The sequence below is a fragment of the Triplophysa dalaica genome, chromosome 7 (assembly GCF_015846415.1).
Source record: "Triplophysa dalaica isolate WHDGS20190420 chromosome 7, ASM1584641v1, whole genome shotgun sequence".
Taxonomy (NCBI): Eukaryota; Metazoa; Chordata; class Actinopteri; order Cypriniformes; family Nemacheilidae; genus Triplophysa; species Triplophysa dalaica.
The window spans coordinates 14,089,979-14,117,052 of NC_079548.1; the positions used below are offsets into that span (position 1 = coordinate 14,089,979).

Here is a 27,074-nt window from a genome sequence, read left to right on the forward strand (position 1 = left end):
GTCTATAACTGCTAATATAAAATAAGGAAGAGAAGCCCTACCATTCAAACTTGATTAAGAAATATGAGGCTGAAACGTTTCCGAATCAAACCACTATGCTCCTCATCGTGGACTTGATATTGTATTCCAAGAGAAACATAATTTTTTACCAATTATATTTTCTAAAAGGTGGGGCTAGCTTCTATAAAGAAAGCAAGTGATCGACAAAATGTCTTGGAGTTTGTTCCTTGTGATGACTATGGCTCACACTCATTACATTCAGATTTACACAGGGAAGGTACAGAGACTTTTACTGCTTGTTATTTTATCACGATATGACAAGTTAGAACATTGTTAATGTGTTTTCTGTAGCTTCTCCATTTACAAATTTTCTCATCTCATGGTTTCTCATTTTAGACCCATCTGGGAAATTAATACAACGCAAGGTTAGAAAAATTGTGACAATGGAATCTGTAGCATTTTAAGTGAATTAGTACAAAAGATCCTTCCGAAGCTATGTGCTTTCAAATATCGAACAAATGCTTGCGAAAAGCTGCAGTCCTTTTTAAAGGCAGCTTAACATATTCATGCTAACTAACTGTTCTTGGACAACCCAGTTTAAACGGTCCCCTTTAACAAAGAATGCTTGACAGGAATCATTAAGAGGAACAATAACACATCTGCAAATTTGCTGTTGGCCACATCTGAAGAGACCATCCATCATAAACATATACCGTAGCTTCAATGAGCTTCTATAGCAAAGGGTAGCACTTGTAATTTCACTCTCTGTCTGCCTAAAGTGTGACCCCTGAGGGGTGCAAGCCCAGAGCTCTGGTTTCGCCCTATCGAGCATCAAAGCCCTGATTGGCAATTGATGCCAGAACAAACTGGCAGCCACCCAATCAAGTTCAAAGCAGCCATATTTTCAGAGGTGCCAATCAAAGAGCCTTATTCCAGCTTGGCGGGGAGTCTTCTTTAATGCTCAAGTGTCTGCAGGCGCTGGCACAGACAGACGTGCCAATCTCACGTGTGATTTCACTTCCCATGCAGCTGAAAAAGAACCCCATTACATTTCTATTTAATATCAATGAACACTTACAAGAGTAATAATCCCTATAGCTTTCATTTAGAACGTGTGGGTGAAGCAGATTAGAAAATCTCCATCTCAAAGTATGCCATTTTTATGAGGGAACAGATTGATTGCACATTTAAATCTGATTGTTCATTGGCATATATTGGCTTCTGCTGGAAAGAACAGCCATTTATGGCAATGAGGAACACCTTCAATACATACATAAACCATTAAAATCTGATTACACCATATAGTTGTCGTGGAACTAGTACACATGAAACATATAGCATTAAACAAGTCCACTGCAAGAGAGCCCGAGGGTCTGGTGCAATAAGGTGGTGAGTACAGACGGCAGAAGTACATTATCAGGGGACTCTGAACATCCCACCTGTCTCTTTGCATTTTACAAATGATTATAAAAGAAGTCTGCCTTTAGATCGGGGATCTTCATGTAAACGCGGACATACAATGCTCGAGGTTGTTTTAACAGAACCACAGTCTTCAAATCAGCGTCTTAAACAAATAGAATGGGCGCTTTATCGACAGGGCCGTGCGACTTCTGCAAGTCCTGAAGGAAAAGGATAGGTCAAATTATCTTGACCTTAACCTTCTCTAGCTAGACATACTGATGTGTGTGATTTACTCTCGACCGGTACACCAGACTCCTCAGGGATCTGGTGTCAGCCAGGTGTCAAAGGTCAAGGCTTCTGGCTGACCGGGTTGACCCAACGCTGCTCTCTTAGCCCGTTAACAGCTCCCCAATCGCTATCCGATCAAACCGCCCTTCACTGCTCTCAAAGGAATAATGCATTCAGACAGAAAACCCATGATTCACATCGCCTCGAAAAAACATTACCGGCCCAATGCTTGCTTAATTGACTGAGAAAATTAGGAAATCTGAATCCCCCATTCAAAGAAAAGGTCCTATTGTAAATACCAGATGGAAACCTATTTAAAAATCTGACGGCCCTTTTTTGCCTTTCAAAAAATATTCATTCTTGCCTTTTCTCTTCCAGCAATTTGTTCGCTTTCCAATATTGTTTTTGAGCTTGTCATTCAAATTGTACACATAATGGGTCTTGATACACTGGTCTGCCACTGGTAGGCAAGATGAAAAACAACAGTCATTCAAGTTGACATCAAGCCTGCGAGATGGGAGAGGAAAATAATGGAACTCTTATTTGATCTGACAGTGGAGAAATTCAGCCTTTGCTCATATTTTCCCTCAAACATCCACAGAAATGTTACAACGTATGTCTGGAGAGAGCGGACGTTTTTGATCGATGTGAGCGAAGCACACACACATAAATGCTTGTGTGTGAGAAAGGCAAAAGCAGGTTCTGATCGGACGGCAGCTTTGGGTTTATTTGAAGGTGTCTGATCGATATCCATTAAAGTTTTAATTTGCTGTGAGCTTCTGCAGGCGGCTGCAGGAGGATGATTGCTCTGAGACTGTTTGGATGAGTGCATCAAGCAGTCTGGCTTACTTTTTCGCTTAATGAGATCTCACTGCTCCAGCACACAGACACACAGACACACAGACCCATTTCAAATGAGAAGATTCGCTCTCACGAAAGCACAAGCGTGGATGTTAGCCCATGGGCTGCAACACATGGTAAAGAAAAGCAGAGAGAGACAGTGACTCCCTCATGACTGCATTGCAGTTTTTTTACATTCTTAAATGTTTGACTGAAAAAGAACACTTGTAGTTAATTTTTTTATTTGGTTGAGAGCTGATGAGATAACATCTTTTTTACCAATGATTCATGATTTAGGAGATGCTCGCAATCAAATAGCCTCACAGTCCAAACAAACAGTCTGGAAGAAGCTAGACTAGAGTTAAGAATCGTTCATGGCATCTCAAACCTGCACAACTTTCTTTTTTCTGCAGAACAAAAAGAAGATATTTTGAAGAATGTTGGAAACCAAAGTACATTGACCCCCATTGACTTTCATTGTATCTCAAATTATTTTCTTTTGTGTTCCACAGAACAAAGACTCATTCACAGGTTTTAAATGACATGAATGTGAGCTCTCCAGATACTGTTCCACACCATTATTACGCCATTTTGGGACTACATTTATGCATTTGGCAGACGCTTTTATCCTATACATTTTACATAGGTATTTGCAATCCCCTGGGATTGAACCCACAACCTTGCGTTGTTAACACAATGCTCTTACCACTGAGCTACAGGAAAGCTTCTGTAGCTCAGTGGACTAAACATCCAGTCTATCATTTATTGCAGTCTGCAGCTCAGAGTTTTTGCCACTAGACTATCACCAACACGAGAATAGGAGAGAAACTAAAACTTGCATATTTCCAACATTATCTTGAGAAGTTGCTCCCTTATGACTGGTTGACAAAACCTGGAGCAACTCAAGCTTTCAGGTGAAGGTTTAGAACATTAGACATTGACTCCAAAAACGGTCCATATTATAAAAGCTATGAAGTGCATTGCAGATAGAAATCAAATAGGTTCTGCTTCTGTTTGTGACGGTTGTGTAGCATACATTATGTGTGGGCAGAAGTGTTTCAGTAGTAACAGGATTTTCTGCTAGTTGTCTTTCTAATCATCACTCCAGAGACTTCCTACAGGTCTATATCTCTGCCTTTGTATTCCTTGGCTTACCTCACTCGCACTTTTTTAAACAGAGAGAGAGAGGAAGATAAAAACACTCTGCCAACAGCGCGTTCTTGCTGAGACAGCGATTTCATATAGGATGAAGCTCTGCTTTGTTTACTGATGTTTTTTGACAACGGTGTGAAAATGACAGCACTCCTCAACACATGCTACCCGCACATCTTTTATGATTATCAGTAATGTGTGGACTTATTAACACACTCCATAGTACTAATCTTTAGGTAAAAATGTGTTTTTGTATATTTTGGTTAATAATTTGATTATTGGGACAAAGCAAACAAACATAAAACATTGCAATAAAGGGGTGCTGCAACAATGTGTCATGGATTCTGACTTCTTTACAGTGTTAAACGTGCGGTCTTCTTCTTCGTGCTTAACATGGTCAACGCGAAGTTCAGGTGTTTGTTTGTTCACTGCATTTGGGTGATGAATGTCATATAAACGGTGGATATAACGCTGGATTTGGAGATAGTTTGAAACTGATATATGGAACCGTCCCAGTGCTAAAAGATGCCAGACATGAACTACATGCGGTGAGTGAAACTGATGTCTGTGTTTTGTTGACAATGTGCTTTAGTTCAGCCTACCCCTCCCCCCGCAGGCGTAGTATGATTTCGGAAGTAATCGTAAAGCTGTATCAATCTTTTATAAATGTGATAAAACTAAATACTCTTCGAAGATACGAAGTATGCAATACTACTCTATAGGTTCTCAAGATTAATATGAGATTGGAAGAAACCCTGTGTGTTAGAGCCGCTTTAATTATTAAAAGTAGTGAAAGAAGGACATTTAGGTCTTACAAATTCAAGGTTTTTAATGCTAAAAAAATTTGTAGCTACAAAGGTTTGAAAAAAAAAAACAGTGTTGGCTGTGTGTGGCCCTTTAAGAGATCATTCATCATTTACTCACACATCATTTTGCTCACACAAACCTGTATGACTTTCTTTGGCAAAACACAAATTATATTTTGAAGAACCCTGGTGGCCAAACAACATTGGACCTCATTGGCACTGTATGGACACAAATCACTGAGACATTTCTCAAAATATATTATTTTGTGTTCCACAAAAAAAACAGTCAAATACATGTTTTAAATTAGCGAATGAATGACACAGTTGTGTGAACCATCCCTTAAAGTTGTTTTTTAATGGGTAAATTATTTTGGCTTTATCCTTTAGAAAATCCAAAATCTTTGACTGATTAAAACAAATTACAAATTGAAAGGAAATTCAAAGATTCATACAGGTATGCAGATTAAATTAAAAGATATTCACTTTCAAAGTCCTTATTTAACAAGGTAAAGCCCAAAATATTCAAGAACAAACAGTATAATTAAAACCATCTCAACCTCACCGCATGTGTTCAGAGGGAACTACACAAAGAGGGACCCCCCCAGCAACAATGAGATTAGGAACAAGCAAGCTGTCAGATACCCATGATCCTCTTTGCTCCTTCAAATCTCCTCTGGGTTTTAATTGTGCTTCAGCTCAGGCCACTGGTGAGCTAATTGCACTTTTGTCGAGTGCCACGTAGAGTAAATTACCTTAAAATGAGCCTGTTTCCTTGGCAACCCACATCATTCACAGGGGCAAAAGTCTAGCTCTCCCACTTTGGATCAATGAATGATTGTAAACCCGAATGTTCAAAGTAATTAAATAGTTAAAGTAGTGTAAACTTAATTTTATTTAAATAATATTGTAATAAATAGAGTACCTTTTGAGTTAATTTAAACAAGTTAATTCAAGACGATTTGTTGAGAAGGAATTTAAATTTCAGTGCATTCAGACTGCATTAGGAGAGTAATTGTTTTAATGAATTGTTATTTTATAGGAATTAAAAGGAATTAACATGCATGAGTTCAACAAACTCAAAACTTGATAGTTCTGCTTACTTAAAATTGGAAACATCATAACTCAAAGGATTTGATGTATCTGATTACATAAATTTTCAAAACTTATTACTTAGACTATCCATATATTTCAAATTGACAATATCTATGCCCTTGCTATACTGTTCAGTGAGTAAGTGACTCAAGCAAGCTGTATCACAGCTGTATCAAAGCACCTTGCTTGTTTTCTCTTTCTTCCAACTCAATTTCTCTCTCCTTCAGTAATTTTCAACTATAAATCTTTAGCTCATCCAGCATGATCCGCTGTTGTCACACATGCATGCATCTCATCAGCAGTGATGTGACGCGCAGGCTCTCTGCAAGGTACCGCTTCATCAGACATCTGTGCTCTCAGGCGGCATCTGACCCAGTCCTCCACAGGGGACAATAAAGTCATGGCAGACCGTGCTGAGAAGCTGACCAAAGCAGCAAAGAGCGAGGCTGATGGATGGGTGAAATGTGTGTGCGTGTAGGTAATTTTCACAGCCGTGTAGCTCTTGAAGTTTGGTTGAAATACAGCACTTAAGGAAGCTTGTAAGCAGGCTCTGTGGTCTTTCTTTACTCTTAAACAACAGGTGATGTTCAATATCTGAGATGTCCATTACTGTTTGTTTAAAGTGTTGGAGAAATACAGTATATCACACTGTGATGTTGGTCTTGCTGTTCCTTCTCCATCTGATATCAAAGCAGCTGATGAGAGAGACTTGTCATTTATATTTCTAACTCGTGTTCAGTCCCAGCAGCACTATTCATGTTTATTCAGCTTAATTAGCTCTCGCTCTTTTTCTCTCTTTTTAATAAGTGGGTCATTGGCAGAGGCTCAGCGAAGATTATTTTTAGAACAAAACAACTGTTGGCCATGAGGCACAGTGAGCGTTATGAGTACACGCTGTAAATTTGCAGAGGAAAACTGAAACTCATAAGAGGCAGAGCTTGGTGCCTACCCTTTACACGCTGCAAAATGAATTACACATCCAAAAATAATTGGTTTAGGAATGAATTTTGTGTAACTCATCATTTTAAGCAAAGAGAATGTCCACACTCATTCATCATTAAGAACAAAATGAATCTGTGGAGTTGGAATACCATTTGAGAATATCAATCATCTCCATAATGCAGGCTGTGCCAAGAAACTTTCATTTGTTCTTCAAGTAATTAGTAGAAGACAGTATTCTCTACAGAGTCCACATCATGATGTTAATGTCAGAGTTTTAACTTACTGGAGATAGTATGGACTGTCTGTTGCAGTGGTATTTGCTGCAGGTCAGGTTATGGCCCTTGAGAGCCTGTTGTCCAGGGCAACACAGCAATGACTCACAGTGGCTGCAGAGGAACCTATTACATCCTGCTTGGCGACTGCAGTCAAAGAACATTGAAGATGGCATCACAATGAATTCACAACACATGCAGCAGTGAAACTGCAATATTATAATACTATAGATGTTGTAAAATGTTACAGGCTTTGTTAACTGGAAAGAATTAAATCATTTTTTAAAGGGACAGTTCTCCCAAAAATAAATGTACTTTCATAATTGATTCACCCTCGTGTTATTTAAACCTGCATGACTTTCTTTCTTGTGCAGAACACAGAAAAATATATTTTGAAGAATTTTTGAACCTACATTGGCCCTGGTCAACTTCCATTATACAGACAAAAAAGTGGCGTCACTTTTCTCAGAATATCTTCTTTTCAGTTCCACAGAAGAAATATAAAGTCATATTTAGCTGAATTTGTATTTTCAGGTGATCTACCCATTTAAGGCAATTAATAATGTCAAAACAAAGGAAAAGAAAATTCAAGGACATTATAATTTACTGTAATGTGCATATTTTAACGAAAGTATACAGTTAGCCCCTTCAGGCCTGTGGGAGCCGTTTTTTATGTTTATTTAAACAGATGCGAATAATAGTTTTTCCAAGCGCAGACATTTATATATGTATTTACATATTTAAGATAACATCATTTTTTTTCATCCACTAATTTCACAGTTTACAGTAAAAACATTCATATGTTTCTTGCTTGTAATTCAGAAAAAGCAAAAATATTTTTTTACGTAAATATTGATGGCTGTATTGATTAAGAAAAAACAAATAACACTAGACCTACGAACATTGGCTACTTGCTAATAACAAAAGCATAAAGACCAAGGGTTAATCACATCTTTTTGTGTCGAGTTGTGGGTTAAGAAAGTTCAATTTCAAAATAAGTAAACACTATTGTGGACATAAACAAGTGTGAAACACTGGTAAATGTGATGATGATGCTGGTAATAACGTGTGTGTGCAGCACACACAAATGAAGCGAGCGGCTTCATTACAGAAGCAGCAGGGGGCTTCTGTGGGTTTAACTGTGCAAATAGTATTCATTTAAGAGAGAATTATGCTCTCCTAACCTTATACTCTATCCTCTATGGCCTAATGGACCAATTCTGCTGGGAAGAGATCTCCATCATCCAGGCTCCAGGGCAGAGTTATTTCTAATTGACCGGCCCTGCAGTTCGGCTCGTGCAAAATAAACACAATCTGCTGCTGGAGTTATGTTAGCTTCATCACGCTAATAAACACAGGGTGCAGAAAGGCTAGTTTTGAAGAGCTTCTGCAAATTTAACCACAAGCGATATTTTAATACTCTCTTTCAGCAGCCAAATGTAACCTCGCTTTCATTTTCCTCTCTTCATCTTGTAATCAGCTCGCTTAGGGATGTTAAGTAAGTCAACACATAACACACACTGCTTTAAACAGAACACAGTAAAGTGTGTGGGAGGCAGAGATTATTAATCAGTAATTATGCCAATGAGATTTTGCTAATTAAGTCAGCGAGTTTGGTGATGATGAGCGTACATGAAGGGCGCTACCATACTATAAACTCACTTGTATTCATATACTAAAATCATTCACACTTAATAAACAAATACACTGTATATATATTTATATATACATATATATATTTTAAGATGCATAAATACACATGTATATACAATAGTAAGGAAAATTATTTATTTTATAGACACAAAAGATAATATTTTGAAGAATGTACAGCAAACCGTTCTGGGGCATTTTTGACTACCATTGTCATTTTTCTAGTTAATGGGGTCCAAGAGCTGTTTGATTACAAGAATTCTTCCAAATATCTTTCCCTGTGTTCAACCAAACAAATTGATACAGGTTTGGAACAACTAGAGAGTGAGTAATTCATGATAGAATTGACGCTTTAAAAGATGAGCTCTGAATTGAACAAATATAACAAAAATTCTGGTTTGTTTCAACCTATGGGTCAAATGAAGTGAATTTCTAGAATTATAGATTTTCCCGTATTTTATCCAAACATGAGATGATTGAACCCGATGTAAAAAACGAGATCAGTCTACCATAGATACACACAACAGCAGTGTTGACATACGAGTGCAAGAGTACTGCATATTTAGCTAATATCACAAGAGCATCAAAAGCTGATAATCTTATCCATGTTTTTATTTCTCATCCATGTTCCAGTTACTCTTTTCTTTTTATCTGCTTCTTGATACAGAACAATTCAAACAGGAGATAGAAAGAAGTAAATGATCTCCCAGACACCCCCCTTTTTCACCCCATCTATTTATCAGCACCGTCTCATCTCGGCCATGCACCTGCTCTGTGTTTCGTCCAGGATGAGAGTTCAGTCTGTGCCGACAGAGGACTGATCACATTCTAAGCCGGGTTATATTGGCCTGTCACTATTGCGCCATTTGAGCTGGAAAAGTGCGAGTAAGGGCAGGGAAAGGGGGGCAAATAATTAAAGCTGCAGGGCTTCAGGTGTAATAACAGATCTACTTCTCCCCAGAGCCTTTTTCTGCCTAACAACAGACCGGCTTTAGCGTCGCCCGCTGTTTCCACACATTTATTCACACAACACGCACAGAACCTGATCATTTCTGACACTAAAGCTAAGATTATTAATCTCTCACCATTGACATGTCAGTAAATTTCAGCAATATATCAATAACTTTGGCACAAGTGGAAGAGACTTATACAAACAACATCTGATCATTTACAACTCTGATGGTTTTTATGAAAATTAATTTGATCTTCTTGAAGAATGTAGCTGCACTGCCCCTTTTATACAAAGACATAAATTCACAAAACAGTTTGAGAAACTACCAGTCTAATAAATGTGCCGAAATCACACTGCACTGAGTGTATTAAAGTCACTACATGTCCCTTTTATATGTGAATAAGGCTATATATTAAAGGAGGTAAATTAATTTAAAATAATACTTTAAAAAAGATGTTTATGTTCATTTCTATCAATCATTGGCAGCAGTTGTTAACCAAAGGCGGAATGCACTCTTAAAAACAAACATGCTAAAAAGGTTCTTCAACATCAATGACAACTTTTTTTTCTTGAAGATGTGATGTAAAGTCCCGGTTATTTATGTTAATAGCTTGTTGCACCCTCCTTGAGACCCAGAACTGCCCCGTGAAGGTGAGGATTTGGGGCTCAAAATAGCATTCAGCACTGATTTTGTGGGTTCATTTGTGCCGTTATATGATTTGCATAATTATTTTAGTGATTCAGCCACTAAACAACACGGACAGCTTCTGCAATTAAATGCCACTATCAGTGGTGGCAATTCATTAGTGAATCTCCCCTCATCTTATTAGAACCTAACTTAATGAAACATCTATCAGACATCATCCTAACTTGAGAAACTAGCCAAAACATATCAAATGGCGCTTTTCCACTGCATATACTAATGCACAATAGGGCGCAGTAGTAATGTTGAGATTGAGAGACCCTTAATGCAATGCTAAATGCTACATTAGCTTACCCTACTGCGCTAATAGAATGCAATTTATGTCGCTTTGGGTAAAAGCATCTGCCAAATGTAAAATAATGTTTTAATTTCCTGAAGAATCAAGAAGAACACTTGAGGATCCTACACTTCAAAAAAATATTTCTTGATTTAAAACAATTTTTATTTCTAAAGAGGCTGTAAATAATTATTGTACAGCAAATGTTGCTGAAGGTTACAGCAAAGATGCACAGAAACAACTAAATTATAAAAAAAATCCAAGAATTTCTGCTTTATTACCTCTGTTTTTCTTTTAAAATTTAGTATTTGAAAGTATAGCCAAAACATTGCATTAAACATCAAAGCAATACTTATTACACTCCATGACAAACAGACTATTCTAAAAAGAGTAACTCTAGCTGGGTTCCAATAGCATTACAGATTTGAGCAAAACTGATGCGATATTTTCCAAATGTCAACAACAACAAACAAAAAATACTGCGAAATGACTGCATTTCCATTCAATGATGTAATACGACTGAAATGTAATTTTTCTTCACATTATTTTATACCTATATAAATTACTCTGTTGCAATGAACACAAAGAAATATATTTGGAAGAATGTTAGTAGTTTTCAGTTCCGAGACATCAATGACCATAGAAGTAAGAATTAAATGGTAGTCAATGGTGCCGAGAACTCTTTTTTTTCCTACTATGGTACTGGATGTTCCAAAACTGAAACTGCTAACATTCTTCCAAATATCTTTCTATGTGTTCATTGGAACAAAGAAATGTATACAGGTTTGAAACAACCTGACAGGGCGCCTTCATCTTGTGAGGATATTACTCCACTGCTATTATTGTTTCGATATGTACCTTTACTGGTTTTGTTTGATATATGAAGAAATCGAAAGTGAAAGATCCATGGGCTTTTCCTGAACGACTCTGCGTAATGCTATTGCAGTTTTTTAACACAGCAAGACCAACCTACCATAGTTATATTTCCTAAATAAACAAGAAAAACAAAAGACTGCATTTAACGCACTAGCAGCCATCCTCCATAGATGGCGCAACATTCAACGCTGCGTGACGTCAATTAGCAGGCTCCATACGAACTGAAAGGCACGTTCTGTCGTTTTTCTTCTGTAATGTTCAGTGTCAAGAGTCAGAAATGTTTGCGATGAATATTTTTGACCAGTTGTTGCAATAGCGCACAATAATAGCTGAATGTTAAAGAAGCACACAAAAAAACTTCATCATCTCTTCCCCCTTGTATGAATATGAAACATATTAAACATGCAGAATTCTGATTAGCATTAGCATGGTACATGTTTCCTGTCTTGTCAACAATTCCATTTGGCTCAAACAAAGCCCATTTGCATTAATATTCATTCTTCTCCATCCACCTTGATCTGTCTTTCCCTGAGGTATTATTGTCTGATCAACACAAGCACTCACCCATGTGAACAGTCTGATGGGTGCAGGAGCTTTAATTAATCAAAGCTGTCTATCTCTGGGTTACTTTTTCTCCGTTCCTACACTTTATCCTCTACATGTTCAGCTCCCTTCTTCCCTCATCAAAGACATTACTGTTATTGGGGGGAACGGTCTACTATCTCTTTCCTGCGATTAGCATCCTGTTGTTTCTCTCTGAACTTAAATAGTTTAATCAAACACACAGCAGGCCTGGACTGTTATGACCTCAAAGCATACGACCACAGAATCTACTGTTAAATGACACTTTGAGCTCCATTAGCTGTGCGTATATTGAGTGAAATAATCATAAAATACATGAAATGGAAAAACAATAGCTGCAACATATTTAAGCTAAGTTAACGTTCCTTACATTATAAGTCCTTTAGTCAAAAAGAGTGATACTGAACAGTGGGGGAAATAAATGGTTGGTGCTTCGTCCCGCATCGCGGACACGATAATAAAAGTAAATGTTTTTTTCATTCTTAAAAGGTAACGTTATGTATTCATTATACACATCTACTTATGGAGCATAAACACGGTATCAGCTGTCAACAAGTTATATCTCGGACGCAGCCAGTTTGAAACGAACACACGCCATCGCGCCAAATGCGGTTAAAATCAACCGTCGAGGGTAACGCTATTAACTCATTAAACAATTCGGCGGGTTAATGAGTAAAAGGTGTTCACTCGCTTTGCCGGTGCCAAACATACAGTATGCAGATGTAACGTAAGTGCAAATCGTGCGACTCGTGACTCATCAACGACGTGCTAGAGTAAAGGCTGCGCAGCACATGTGCATATCTGACGTACTTGAACATACCCGTCACCGTCAACACGCAACAAATAACAGTTAGAGCAGTGGCTCATTTTACGGATAGCGAAGGAAGAGAGAAGAGGGAGGAGATACAGACTGTAATTTTTAATAATATGAAATACAGATTGTGTAATATATAAACATGTAGGTTTTGATCAACAGGTGTATTTATTTATTTAGGCTAGAACAACGTCTGAGAGGTCTAAAAATAAACTGTAGTAGCCAAATTGTCTGTGTAGTAAGAAAGTTAAAGGGGTCATATGACACAGCTAAAATGAATATTATCGTTTGTTTTAGATGAAGTGCAATGTGTATACAAGATTTATGGTTTAAAAACGCTTTATTTTCCACATACCGTGCATGTTTGTATCTCCTCTTTGAAACGTGCAGATTTTTTATAAAGCGCAACGCTCTGAAAAGCTAGGTGAGCTATGATTGGCCAGTTAACCAGTGCGTAGTGATTGGTCGAATATTTCCATCGTGTGACGGAAATGTACCACCTCTTACCAAATTTGGAACATCAGGTTCCAAAGCAATTGTACTGGACACCCATTTTACTTGCTATAGATTTGGGCGATCTTAGTCAAATCATACCTCGAATTGATGTAGATTTGTGGGGGTGTGGTAACACGAGACGTTTCAAACAGGTCTGGGTGAGCATTCGCTTTTGGATAGAATGCATCTTTTGTCAGACACTTGAATTTTTGCAATTTTTACGTGTCTAATACATGCATGGGAAACTTATAACACACCAAAGACACTGAAAAACATGAAGGCTATTCGCGCCATATGACCCATTTAAGTTCAAAACACCTATTGTTTCTAATAATCTTTCAACAGTCATATATTCAATGATATATTGAATAATATTGAATGAGCTCTGTCTAGTGTTCGCTTATGGTCATTTGTACAATAGCTCATCCAATCAGAATTCACTATTCCACCGACCTGTTTTAAAATCACACACTAACCACCCCATCACTGCCTCTGCTGTTGTTTGCAAGTACAGCCGCGGACTCTGTTGAAAATCCTATTACACAGAGAGAAAAATGTCATTACAGTAAGAGAGCTGTTTCTGATTCTATTTTCTCCTGCGATGAGGGAAGCTCTTGTCAAGGCAGAGTGAAGGGTGTCATCCATCAGATGCTATTGCCCGTCTGGATGATAACTCCTAATCCACTTGTTTCAGCAGTAGATAGATTAGTGGCAGACTAATGCAGTGTGAATAAAGTGAAGCGGCTTGTTGTCAAACACACAGGTGTCAGGAAGCATCTCTTGGGGCGGGGCAGGCAACGGTCATCCTCCGAGCCCAGAGGCAAAGTGATAATAACACATAGGGCCATAAAAGCTGATGCAGCATTATACTGTGTCAATATGATACAATATAATTCCAGTGCCGAGGAAATATTCAGTAAACAGAGAAATCCACAGAAAAGTGTTTTGTCAGTGATCTTGTTGCAAATAGGAAAGATATCTGATTCTATATGTACAGTCCCGTCTTATCTTATATACATTAAGTTAAAGAATACCCAAAACATTTCCATGGCCTTTGTTCAATTAGTATACAGCCTATATGCAATATTTTTTTCAATTACGCATTCCACATGAAATTTGTTCATAATGCAAACATTTAGGGTAAAAGTGCTCTTTATAACAACGATCTATTTGTACATTGTTATAGCAACATATCTTCTGGTACCAGTCGGGTATGGAAAGCGGAGGGCATTATTTAAAGGTACAATGGGGGTTGGGCTGAGTTCTGGGTTGCTACGCGTCTTAAATGAAAAATGGCTTTCCACGTCCCAGGTGCCTGTGAGCGCTGATGCCTTAAGATGCCCAAGCAGAAAAGCGTATAAAACCAGGGACATGCAAAACAAGGGGGAAAAATGAATATGCGAACAAAGGCGGAGCTCCTGTCCCCTGGGGTGCGAGTACGGGGATGGGTGCGGGGAGCGCTGAAATCATCTCATCCAGCGAGCTCCAACATTTGCATGGTGCATAATCTCCAAGGCTCTGCCATGCAAATGCTTCATAATGTTGATATGGGAGACTTTGGAGCGCCTGTCAGGGGTGAATTTATATATGCCCTGCCAGCCAATGCTAGGCCCTAAATCACTTTCAATTAGGTGACACTTTCAATATACAGACTGTAATATAGAGATGTGGAAAGTTCCCTATGCTTTGAGGCCTGAATTGGTCCAGCACATTGCTCAACATCATCCTTAATTCAGGGCTTTTGCTATAGCGGTCTTTGCCAAGTCTGGTTTCATTTTCTCAGAGATATTTTCGAAAACACTTTTTGTAGTTGACGGGAGTGCCACAGTTTTGATTTGTTTGAAAACATGCTGTCGGTAAATGTGATGAAACACAAAAAATGAGCAAGAGAGACTTTTTTTCAGATAGGTTTTACTATTTTAGGTACAATAGATCTTAGACAAACATGGTCTAAGATCTAAATCCACTATGTTTAAAGAATAAAATATAATAATTATTATTATTATATTATTTATATAATATATTATAATAATAATACAATAGGCATCAAAGCATACAGGACTTTCCACATCTCTAAATCACATGTATATAAAAAGGAGGCTATCTCTCAAAAACCTGAACTTCTTCCTCAATAAATACTTTCTATCAGTTTTACATTGTGGCTAAATGTGAAAGATGTTCTCATGACACTTAACAGCACTTGAGGTGGATGCAAACAGTTTCACACACATGTAGTTTCAGAAGAATAAAAGTCAGCACACACACATATACACACAGCGGGAAGCTTATTAATAGCTCTAATTTGATAATCAGGCGTAGGGATCTGGGGCGGTTTGCAGGAGAAGTAATTGTGCCAGTAATTCTGGCTCAGTCCAGCTAAGGGCTTTCATTTCCTCTAATGGAGAAGCTGTGGCACAGGACTGAGGTGCTCTGCCTGTCACAGCAGTCAAAGGATAAAGTGAAGATTTTACAGTTATCCATTCATCATCCCTCCTTCATTTACATTTCCTCTCTTGACACTGATGAGGCCCATCAGATAAAGACAGAGATCATTTCATATCGCATGATAATAATCTTATCTGACACTATGATTCAGTGTGTGTACCAGCCGCAGTATAGCCAAAGTCAAAATCTGATTAAAATGTCTGGCCATATCTGCAGAGCCCACTTCACAGGATGTTAAGGGCACAGAGTGGCATACATTAGGTTTTAATTTGAAGAAGAATCCTATTATTTTAATACCTGAATGATTTTCAACTTCTTGATCCTTAGCCAGGTGATTTCAGAGATGATTTACAGTTTATTTTAAAGTTTATTCTGAGCGTTGAAATATTTTATTGCAAATAATAACCTGTATTCTTATGCAGAACACAAGGGAAGCTATTAGGAAATAATGCTGACCAAACAACATTGACCCCTGACTTCCATTGTATGGACACAGAACCACTTACTCAGTGTCTACAACGGGACAAGACTAGCGGGACGCCACACAACAAAAGACTTTAGAAATACGTTAGAATAATAACTTCACATTGTGCCGGTCGCGTCCGGTGTAGACACAGGGTAAGACATCTTGTTTTGTGTTCCGCTGAAGAAGAAAAAAAAACATACAGGTTTTAAACGACATGAAGTTCGATGAATAAATGATGAGAGAACATTTATTTTTGGGTGTAAAATCCCTTTAAAAAACCAAAACACAATTATAGCAATAGCATGTTAGATTGATGCGCATGGCCAACACTGTTATCATGATCACAATTTATTCGTCACAGATAAGAGGAAGGCAACAAGAAGATCAGAAATTGTTAAAGGAAGATGAATGTCAATCTAATAATGAATTAAAATCTGATGTTAATAGATTTAAGCCTTGTTTTGTATTCTATAGATAATTCTAAATCAGTTAGTAAATTTCCTACATCAAACACAGACCTGTGGAATAGAAAACAAGTCGAGAGTGAGAGAGAAAAACAAAAGCACAGAAATATGAAAGACAAGATTAGAATGTTAAAGCTGCGTAGGAGTGAGAGCAATAAAACTGCCACTGTTCATAACATCACCTGTTTAGACTCTCTCCCCATCATTGTTTTTCTTTGCTTACATTCTCTCTCTGCCTGTTTGTCCTTCCAGTGGTCAATTAGAGCTATAAATAGTCTGTTAATAAAAAGATGCTTCACATGTATCAGCTATAATGAAACATACGTGCGCCTCCGTGTCATTTCAACAACATGAAATGTTCCTGCATTAACATGTTAAAAGAAATCCAGTTTGAAGCTAACAAGAGAGAGAAGAAGAGAAGAGAAATAAAGCAACATATTTGCAGTTCAGAGGTCCATATGCCCTTATCCCCTTTAATAAACGGAAAACGTCTACAGGCAACAGTGTTTCTCTTTATTGTTTTAATATCAGGAGGCAAGTGGACCGATGGAGGTAGTTCACGGCGAACTTCAGTTCCCCACAGGAGAACTCCTGCTGAGAAAAAGAGCTGAGCCATCTGGAGCCAATCAGAAATGTTATTTAAGGATTCGATTAAGCTAGCGAAGAGAAAAGAAAAGTCAAATATTAGGAGTTAATCAAAAACGTCTTTTGATATAAAGAGCAGGACCAGCAGGTTACATTGGTTCAAGTGGCTGTTCTCACAGACATTTACTTTATTTGTTCTGCAAGAGCACATTTAATGAAAGCTGGTACTTAAAAATGTCAAACAACATGAAAATGGAATGAAATATTTAGGGATGAGAGTTAAAAGCTGAAAAAAATAAAGATATATAGAATTATATTGAAAAATTAGGGCGAATCAAAATAAACGAAAGCTGTTTGCATGAGGTAGTTTCAAAGAAAAATAAGGCCTTACGTTTTTGATGTAATCCACTATGCACTTTTTTCTTAATATGTGAAGCTAAAACGACAAATTATTACAGATATTTAAATATTTAATCTCAAGGGTGTCATGGGTGTCATCAGCACAAGATGGATGTAAGGCTAAGCTTTTAATATGGTTTTAATCATATCCTTGTTTAATCTGATTCTTTAGGGAGTTTTGACAAGAGATGTTTTAAGATCTGATGTTGTTAAAAAATACTGCAAGATGGATATTTAATGAATATCTGAGTTTCAATTCTTATCTCTATATGTTAACTCAATGGATCTTGACATTTCTAATATTTCTCTTTCTCATTCATGATACCTAGATGTGACAAACTGTTTTTCAATAACATACTGGAGGTCCACTGTGTCTTTGTAGATATCAGAGTTGTTCCGTATTCTGGAGAGAGGAGGATTTTTACAACAGTAGCATAAATAGACAGCGTAGCAGGCGCATTTATCAGGACTTCAATAATAATGTCTCTCTGAGGTATATGAAATAAGGTTCAGATCCGTATTCAATATTTTTACCAGAAACTCCTCTCGGAAGTATTACATCACTCGAAAGTGCCTACAACTAAATTCACTCTACACTGTAAAATAATCTGAATTTTTAACAAAAAAAAGACAACAACTTTACAAGAAAACAGGGAAAACATGTAATTTCACGGTTAAAACTGTTATTTTACGATTAATTTCTGGTGCCTCAACACATTAGAACATATTTTTGTCCACACTGGATGTGACCCGGTGTAGATATGGTGCAATCCGTAAAATATCAGAAAAAGACAGCAAGTTCACAAGAAAAATTGACAAAACATGTAATTTTACAGGGTTTTTCTGGTGCCCCAGCTGCCACAAAATGTTAATTTGAAAACGTTTGGTATACAGTTTGTAGATTTCCAAAAATGATCACTACTGCCAAATATAAGTAGCTATATATGAGAATATTTAAGATCAAACAATACATACAGGCCCAATACAAGGCTTTATAGCTTTATTTCTGTTGCTCTGAGAATCTGATTTCTTCATTATAGCATCACAAATATATAAAGCAGTAATTGCCGTCACGTCTCCCAGGGCCACAGATGAAAACTAGTAGAAGTAGAATTGGCCCCTGGGACCCTTCCCACTCTCGCTTCCTCCATGTCTCTTTCTTTGTATTCTCTCCTCTCCTATCTAATTTTCGGCAGGATGCGAGAGCTACGCGCGCCACACTGATTTCCATCAGCAGCCAGGAATAAAACCTTCTTGTTGCCTGGGCAACCTGCATTTGCCTTAGCGGCTTTTTTGCATATTGCTGCAAATTTTTCCATTAGTGAGTCCATGGTAAACAGCACCGGAGGATCAGGCTGGAGGGGGAGGAGGAAGGTTGGAGGCATGAGTGATTTTAGGAGGCTGGCTGGATGAGAGGGGGTGGGGATGATTTAGGATCAGAGCCTTGATGTCCCTGGCCGTGAACGTTAAAAGAACTCGGATCCATCGCATGACACCCAAGCACATAGACATGATGGAGAAATTGAATGAGGACATAAGCTGGTTGTATTCTAAACAACAGAATACATCAATCAAGATAGAAGTATTTGTTGAACTGACTTTAATATTTGCTGATTTTAATAAAAACAAACTCATTTTAAAAATAATGAGTGAGGCATTCGTGAGGAAGGGACACGTGTTAAATTGTTAAAGATGCTTCATTTATGCAAAAAATAACAATTTATTAATACACTTAATTTTGGGATGAAGTGTGATTTAATGTTTCAGGGTACACACAGAGAAATTAACCTTTTTATAGAGTGTTACTTCATCTCAATAAGCAGCTCAGGCTTTAAAAGAACGTCTCGCTGTTGACCTTTGACCTCTCACTGCGAGCTTAGAGGTTATAATGTAATGCTGAGCGGAGGACATAGGTTAACCGGCACATCTCCAGATTCTACTTGCATCCCATCGCGCGATTAGAGTGCAGTCAAGGAGAAAATGAATTCCTTAGTACATGATTATAGTATTACCCTCACCTCTGATGTGTCCGTTCAACGTCCCACTTCAGCACTTCTGCCGTACAGGCTGACACAGAGGCTGTAAAGACTGAAATAGAGATTGGCTCATGCAATATGCTAGAAAAACCTCTATTCATCATCACCTCCTTACGCCATGCAGACACACATCAACAGCACACAGTCACTTCCAAAATCAAGTGCACCATAATGAATACATCAAATGTGGGTTCGATCCCAGGGGATTGCAAATACCTATGTAAAATGTATAGGATAAAGCCAGGTAACTCGCTTTGGAAAAAGTGTCTGCCAAATGCCTAAATGTAAATGTAAATGTAATGTCAAATTATCTGTGAACCCTAAATGGTCAGGAGATGTGCGAAGTTAAAGCATGATTGTGTGAAAACTGAATCCAAAGCCCACATGCATCAAAGATGGAACGTACATTCTATGTCTCACTCGAGAGCAAATGAATCACTAGTTTTATAGATTCTGATGTTGAGTATCTTTCACAAGACAGGGATCAGCCAGTTGCATCTTAAATACACAGCACAGTTATAAAGCCACGGGCCTTCTGGACAGCGGCTGATTTATGAGAAAAGTGATTTCTAGAAGAGTCAAAGGAAAAAAACAAGAAGCCTTTATCTCACCGGGACAGTGAAACGATTTATGTCAAATGTTCATAAAACCTTAGGTGCTCGGTCTCTGTTCGTGGTGGCTGAATACATATAGAATGTGCAGGAACTAATATTTTTTTTACATTTAAATATATTCTGAATATGAACACTGAATATAGAATTATATGGAAATCAAAACAGCGTGAAGGCAATCGCACAAGGAAAATAGTTCAGAGGACGGTAAGTGGCATGAATTCACACACGCACACACACACACACACACACACACACACACACATACATCAAAATCTCACAATAACACATGCTTGTGCTAGGGGGCAGTGCTGAGATGGTGAGGTGCTTTTGGATAGCTGCATAGTGAATGAGATGGTGATAAATGAGTGAGGCGCTCTCATTAATTGGGATAATTAACTCCAGTGGAGCAACGACACAACAATATCCTGCCTGAGATGGAAACAGGCCACTGACTCAACCCATGCATGACAGAAACATTCTCCTGCCATAACTATATCATTTCAGAAAGAACAGACAAATGGAATTGCATCATTTGAAGAGGAACTGAATTCGGAGTTGTATTTTCAGAAATGTTTTTTCCTAGTGCTGGGGTCCACCATTTGGGCAACTCTACGCTAATGTCAACCTTAAGATTTAAAAGCATGTTTTTTTAAAAGGTTTTCACTATACGGATAGGCCAGATGTCAATATTTGGTGGTTTAAATACCCATGTGAAGTTTTTGAAGAATTCATTGTGCTTTTAAAGCATAGTTTAAGTGAATTCACACATAACTGTGTATATTCCTCATAAATGTGTACATAAAAATGTTATATAGTAACCATTTCTATGTTCTATAAAGAGACATCCCTTCTTTATTTGTTGGATTTTAATTGCTTCTGATTTGCACATTTTATTGTCACAGTAATCTACAAAGTATGTTGTCTCTCAAAAACGTGCATCCTTTTTCGTCACATTCATTTTTTTCTTTTTTTAATTAGAAAACTCATGCTAAGACTGATATTTTTCTGATATCTGGACTGTCTGGTAATATCTAGACAGATGATTCAATATATTGGTAGTAAATTCATTCTCTGAAAATTTGTATTTCGAGTTTTAACTAAAAATGTCACATCCATAATGCTGGAATTGCCATTTGCTTTCAGGAAGACGTTTGTAACTCAATGGAGAATATGACTTCATTTATTACAATGATTGCATTTATTACATTATTTACACTTAATTGCGCAGAAATAAATAAACTACGGTTGTCAGAGCAAGAACTGTCCACACACAAAACACAGATGCACCCACGTATTTTTATACAGAAAAGAGTCTAAAGTTCTCTACAGTACATTACAAAAAGCTGCATGAGGTCTTGTCCATAGATGGAGAGCCATCTTGAGGACAAGGCTGAAATGTTGCAGAAGGCAAACATGCAGTTATATAGATGAGGTGCATTCATGGAACAGAGAGTATATTTTCTCTCTATTAAACTGCAAAGAGCTAAGATGAAAATAAACAGAGACCTCTGCTCCAAACTAGCCATAGTGACCTCAGATGTGTTTTCTCTAGTTGAGAAATAGATAGATAATATCTGAAACTAGATTCAGACACCAAAAAGATTTTATTATATACCTAAATATTTCTTATAAAATATAATTTTTCAAGACAAATTTATCCGAGTTAAGCTCTTACATCCCATTTTAGAAGAAGCATCTGAGAAAAAGCAATGCCCCAAAACCAAGAACCTAAAACCTCCTGAGCACTGAGCTTAATTCTCATGTGCTTCGCTAATACGAAACGCCCCTCCACAGACGACAGCCACACTTCCACAAATCATTACAGACGGCTTCAGAAACCCCTAATTTGGCCAAGTGCCAAGGGTGTCATCCCAAAAGTGTGAAAGGGACAATGAGGGTGTGAAGGTGGCGTTCACCTTTTCACACCCAAGAGACTCTGTCATAAAGAGAGGGTGTTTTGACCCAACAGAACGGCCAATGCTGCTACAACAGAAAAGATCTACCACCAGAAGCATTTAAAAAAAAAAGACATCATCCCCCCTCCTCCTTCATGCCTTTATGCCCACTTTTTAGTGACACACATACACCAATGCAAGCAGACAAACACGCGCGCGCAATTAATATACATGAATCACGCCACAGCATTGTCTCACTCGATGCCACGACAGCGAGAACACTGGTAACTGATTGGTGTAATTACTCACAGCTATTAGCCTCAGGAAAAACCATCACATCAAAAGGAAACAAGGGAGGATCCTCTTTTCTCTCTCTCTCTCTCTCTCTCTCGGTCTCAATTTCTTGGTTGGCTGTTTTACGTCTTGAACAAACCCTCAATGCAAACATACAACGATGAGTAATGTGCAAATCTATTCATTTAGAAATAACAGTTTTGCTTTTCACAATGATCTTATTCTTAGAATATAAAAATAAATCTACGGAAAAAAAACCTCTAGAATCGAAACCATCTCAAGTGTCAAAAGGAATTTTATTTTCGGTAAATGTTAACGCCTCAATATCTTGCACTTGACTTGGCAGACATCCCCTTCAACACACACACACAGAAATTAATTGAATTTGCTGCTGCTTCCTAATCAAGTCCAGTATGATTTGCATATGGCTGAAGCCGCCAACCCTCCCCTGCATGTCTGAGAGGCTGGCATCTGGCATTGAGCCAGCAGACAGAAAGGAAGAGAGAACATCTGACACATGAAGCTCAGGAAGGGACCAGGGCGGAAATGATGGTGGTGAAGAGCGACTAAAGAATACAGAAAATGAAGCAACGCAGTACTGAAAGAAGAAAAACAAATTTGACACAAACCACACAGATAAAGGGGCACGGGCGAGAAGGAACCGCTTCCACACCAGTGCAGAGCATTAACATAAAACAAAATGGCAGGTGATGTGTGTCATTAAATGTCTTTATTATATTAAAAAACACAATCTTAATTAACACAGGGTCTTAAAAGTGACATATGCAAATTAAAGAGGTGAAGTCAGTACCAGAGCATCCATTGGACAACGTTCTGCTAATGATAATGAAGGAGACCTCAAGGACAGGTCTAGTAGATGCTGATTATCGAGAACATAAAAAACACAAAAGAGGCGAGATGAACGAGGGTTTAACCAGTAGACTTGATGGGTAAAGCTACTCTAGATAATGAGTCTACACCCCCTACATTTATTTGACACTTCTGTTATTATCTTAAATACGACTCATTAATTAAACAGAGTTTGAGGCCAAAATTTTCCAGAAAGCCACAAGAATGCTGCAGAAATAAATAAAAAATGCAATGACGAACAATGGACACATTTCTTTGTTTGGCATCTATTATGAATCGTTCGGTAAATTTGATATATTTCATAATTCAAGCTTTAGTTGTGTGTTTAAACACTGTAGAGATCAATTCAATTAGACACTGAAATCTAAATTCAAGCAGCAAATATTTTCCCTTCTTAAAAATGTAATTTGACACTGGTTTGAACACGCAGACTGCGCAAATGTATCAAAGCAATGTGTATTTACAATGCAGTTAACGTTTATTAAAGTGGCCCCAATAAACGTCGCCTATCTGTGCCTTTCCTAACAAGATGATGGAAACCTCAACTGATGCTCTCATTCACAATCCCCACTATCAGTTTAACAAACAGCAGACTAAACATCTTACACACCAGTGACTCCAAACATTAGGTATGCTTTCCCCAAAGCTTTTAACCCATCTACACAAGCCAGACACAAAACTTTGACATCCAAGGCCCACCAACAGCATTGGTTTTAAGTTTTCACAGTAAATCAACGGAATAATTACATCACGCTGACTATTAATGCTAAACCTAGTACATCTAGTCATTTTTTTTGATAACATATTTTCACAAAATTTGAATGAGTCTGGACAGCTTATACAAACCCCATGGCCAGCAGATACAGTAGCAGTCATCTTCAGGTGCGATATAAACATCACCTCTAGAATTTAGTGCTTTGTAAACAGCGGGTGTTCTGCCCACTAGGAAGTCTACTCGGAGGGCTCGCTCACATCCATAAAGTGGGCAATCAGAGAGAAACTAAGCTCATTGAAATGGCAAATTCTTTTAAGTACGGCAATATGCAAAAGCCGCTATAAATATCAAAAGGGAGAAGCAACGTGGAGGAGGGACAACAAATAGATCATAGTGGGTAACAGATGCCTTGCTTTCTCATTTTGTGGGATGCATGAGCAAAGGAATGTGGAAAACAGAGTTGTGCGGGATGGGCAGGGAAGGGTGGTGAAGACGAGCATCGCGGGCAAAGCAGGGCACCATCTGTTTCCCTGAAGGTGAGAAAGAGGGCGCCATTTTGAGGGCATCTCCATTTTGAGTCGGATTGGGTGAGGTAAAGCATCATGGGAAATCACCTCTTCATTTAGAAAACAAGAGTCTCATGCTACACATTACGTTAACTTAATACTGTAGGTAATGACATTAAGCTGTTTTGTCTTAAGGTTTAAGGAGACAAAATAGATGTTATTGCCACACAACAATTTAGCTAATGAACCAAGACATGGGCAAAAAGTGAGAGATGTTTTTATACTGAAGACTACCCACATGTCAAAATCCTACTGCTTTATTAAAAAAACCGAGTTTCATTAATAAATCAAACCTAATAAACAATGACATTGAATGAGAGTGAAAAATAACCAAATTAACAAATTCTCCCAGTTGCACCGTCAAGACAAATTTGCGAGTCAATTAATCATTAATCAAAAATAATTGTTTATCATTTAAATCTTTATTCTTTTAAAACACCAGGAGTTATTTGTGTTACTCTGATAATACAAAATCTTATCACTATGAATACACAGCACAGGACAAAACAAATAGATTTTCCCAAAGATGAGCATTTATGAAGAGTTTTGCACAGAACAAAAAAAGCCAGAGCCGTTCTTAAAAGTGGCTCCTTATCAGACATGGAAGGAATCTTTAAAAAGTTCAGGCACACAGAAATCTTGGCACGGTTTAAAGTCCTTTCTCCTGCAGGCCTTTTCCTCCAAGCTAGAAGACAACTGACAAATAAAAAGCTGTCTGGTGTACATTTCCACATATCCAAAAACAAAGTAAAAACAAGGCACTCAATTTTGCCTGATAAAACTGTGCCAGGTGTACAGACACGTGAACTGAAGCATGATGGACAGCGGGGTTGTTGAATGTTGTCCATCAGGTCAAATCCAGATCACATTTGACCATAAATAAGATCATTTGTAGCCACTGTTCAGTTCAGAGATCTTTTCGTGTTCATGGACAAAAACTATTCACAATGTTTGGAATACAAATCCTAACCGTGTGATTCCACTCATTAATGTTTCAATAAGGCACCAGGGGTTCAGTGAATGTTTCCCTGTATCATCCGAACACTTTAAAACAGCAAAACCAACAGCAAAACATGTTGCACAGGATGGATGTTGGCTTGTGGCTTTGTAAAGAAAGACACGTTATAACCTGTAGATTCTACAATCAACTCCACCTGTGCCGAAAAGAGACAGCTGGAACAAATGGATCATTATTTAATATGGAATGAGACCCTGGATACAGAAGATGACTTTGCCTGTTATGGGGTCTGCTCAAAATGAAGCATAAATATTATTAGAACAGTTGACAAATCGCATAAAAATATGTATTTCTGAGAAAACCCCTGTAAAATAATCATGAATCATAATCTTGCACAGTTTGAACAATGACTCCTAATGCACACAGCATCAGTCAAACACATGCAATATACAGAGAAGCTCTTTAACGGGCAAATCAGACTTATTTTTAAGATGGAGCTCTTTGCTCTGGGTCTCTGTTGCCAGAATAAAAGGTTTTGAGGGTTTATGGACATGAAGTTTGTGGGAGGTAAAGTCATTATGTGCTTCTCTTGATTGACCTCTTCACCTCAGTCCACGGCTGATTGAAGGGGCTGGAGTGGAGTGTAAGTTGGACGCGGGGAGGAGGGAGAAATGGGTGTTCAGCCGGGGAGCTAGATTTCGTGGGAGGCGGGGTGGTGATCGCCGAGGCCGTTGGCCTGAGTGTTGTTCTCGTTGAGTCGACGGACACGGTACATCTCGTAGTGGATGCTGCTGGTGATGTCTTTAATGTTCTGCATGTGGGTTCTGCGGAACAAGCCAAGCATGGATTCATGCATCACTAACACTTTCAATGTACATTTAAAGGAACAGTTCACCAAAAATGGAAAATACTGTATGCATACAATTACTGTGCCTCATTTTGCGTTTAACAGATGACAAAAGTCATAAGTGTGGAACAACAATGGTGCAAAGAAAATATAAAATAATGTCTGGATAAATTTTTCCATTAATGGGATAGTTCACCCAAAAACAAAAATTCTGTCTTCATTTACTCAACTTCTAGTTGTAACAAATCTGTATAAATTTGATGAACACAAACAAAGACATTTTGGAAGAATACTTGAAACCAAACAGTCATTGGACAGCATTGACTGACATAGTAGGAAAAAATTACTTAGGAACACAAAAGAAGATATTTGGTAGAATGTAGGAAGGGAAACAATTCTGGGTTACTTTGACTACCATTGTAACATTTCCTACAACGGTAATCAATGGGGTCAAGGAACTGTTTGGTCACAAGCATTCCTCCAAATATCTTTCTCTGTGTTCAACCAAACAAATATTTGTATACAGGTTTGGAACAACCACTGATTGAGTAATTCATGACAGAATTTTCATTTTTGGGTCAACTATCCCTTTAATATTAGCTAGTTATCCCACGCATATACTGCTGGTGTTTGAAGTAACTCACCTTATGAGGAGGTCACGTAGGTAAGCAAACTCGCAATGGGCAATATTCTCAACTACAGACACAAACACAAAACACATTAAAAGTTTAAATATCAATAAATAAAACGCTGTAATAATCAAATGAATTGTGCAGTT

The 27,074-nt window shown here is 37.9% G+C and overlaps 1 protein-coding gene across 6 annotated transcripts in view; it reads right to left on the reverse strand.

Moving 5' to 3' along the window:
- Window positions 1-24,891: 24,891 nt before the first annotated feature.
- Window positions 24,892-27,074, reverse strand: part of septin9a (septin 9a) — a 98,424-nt gene continuing 96,241 nt past the window's right edge. For all 6 annotated transcript variants that reach the window (XM_056752766.1, XM_056752768.1, XM_056752767.1 and 3 more), the window contains 2 exons: window positions 26,941-26,992; window positions 24,892-26,273 (listed from right to left, as the gene is read on the reverse strand). In XM_056752766.1, the coding sequence (XP_056608744.1) occupies window positions 26,141-26,273; window positions 26,941-26,992 (185 nt within the window). In that variant the 3' untranslated portion in view covers window positions 24,892-26,140. The remainder of the gene's footprint in view (window positions 26,274-26,940; window positions 26,993-27,074) is intronic.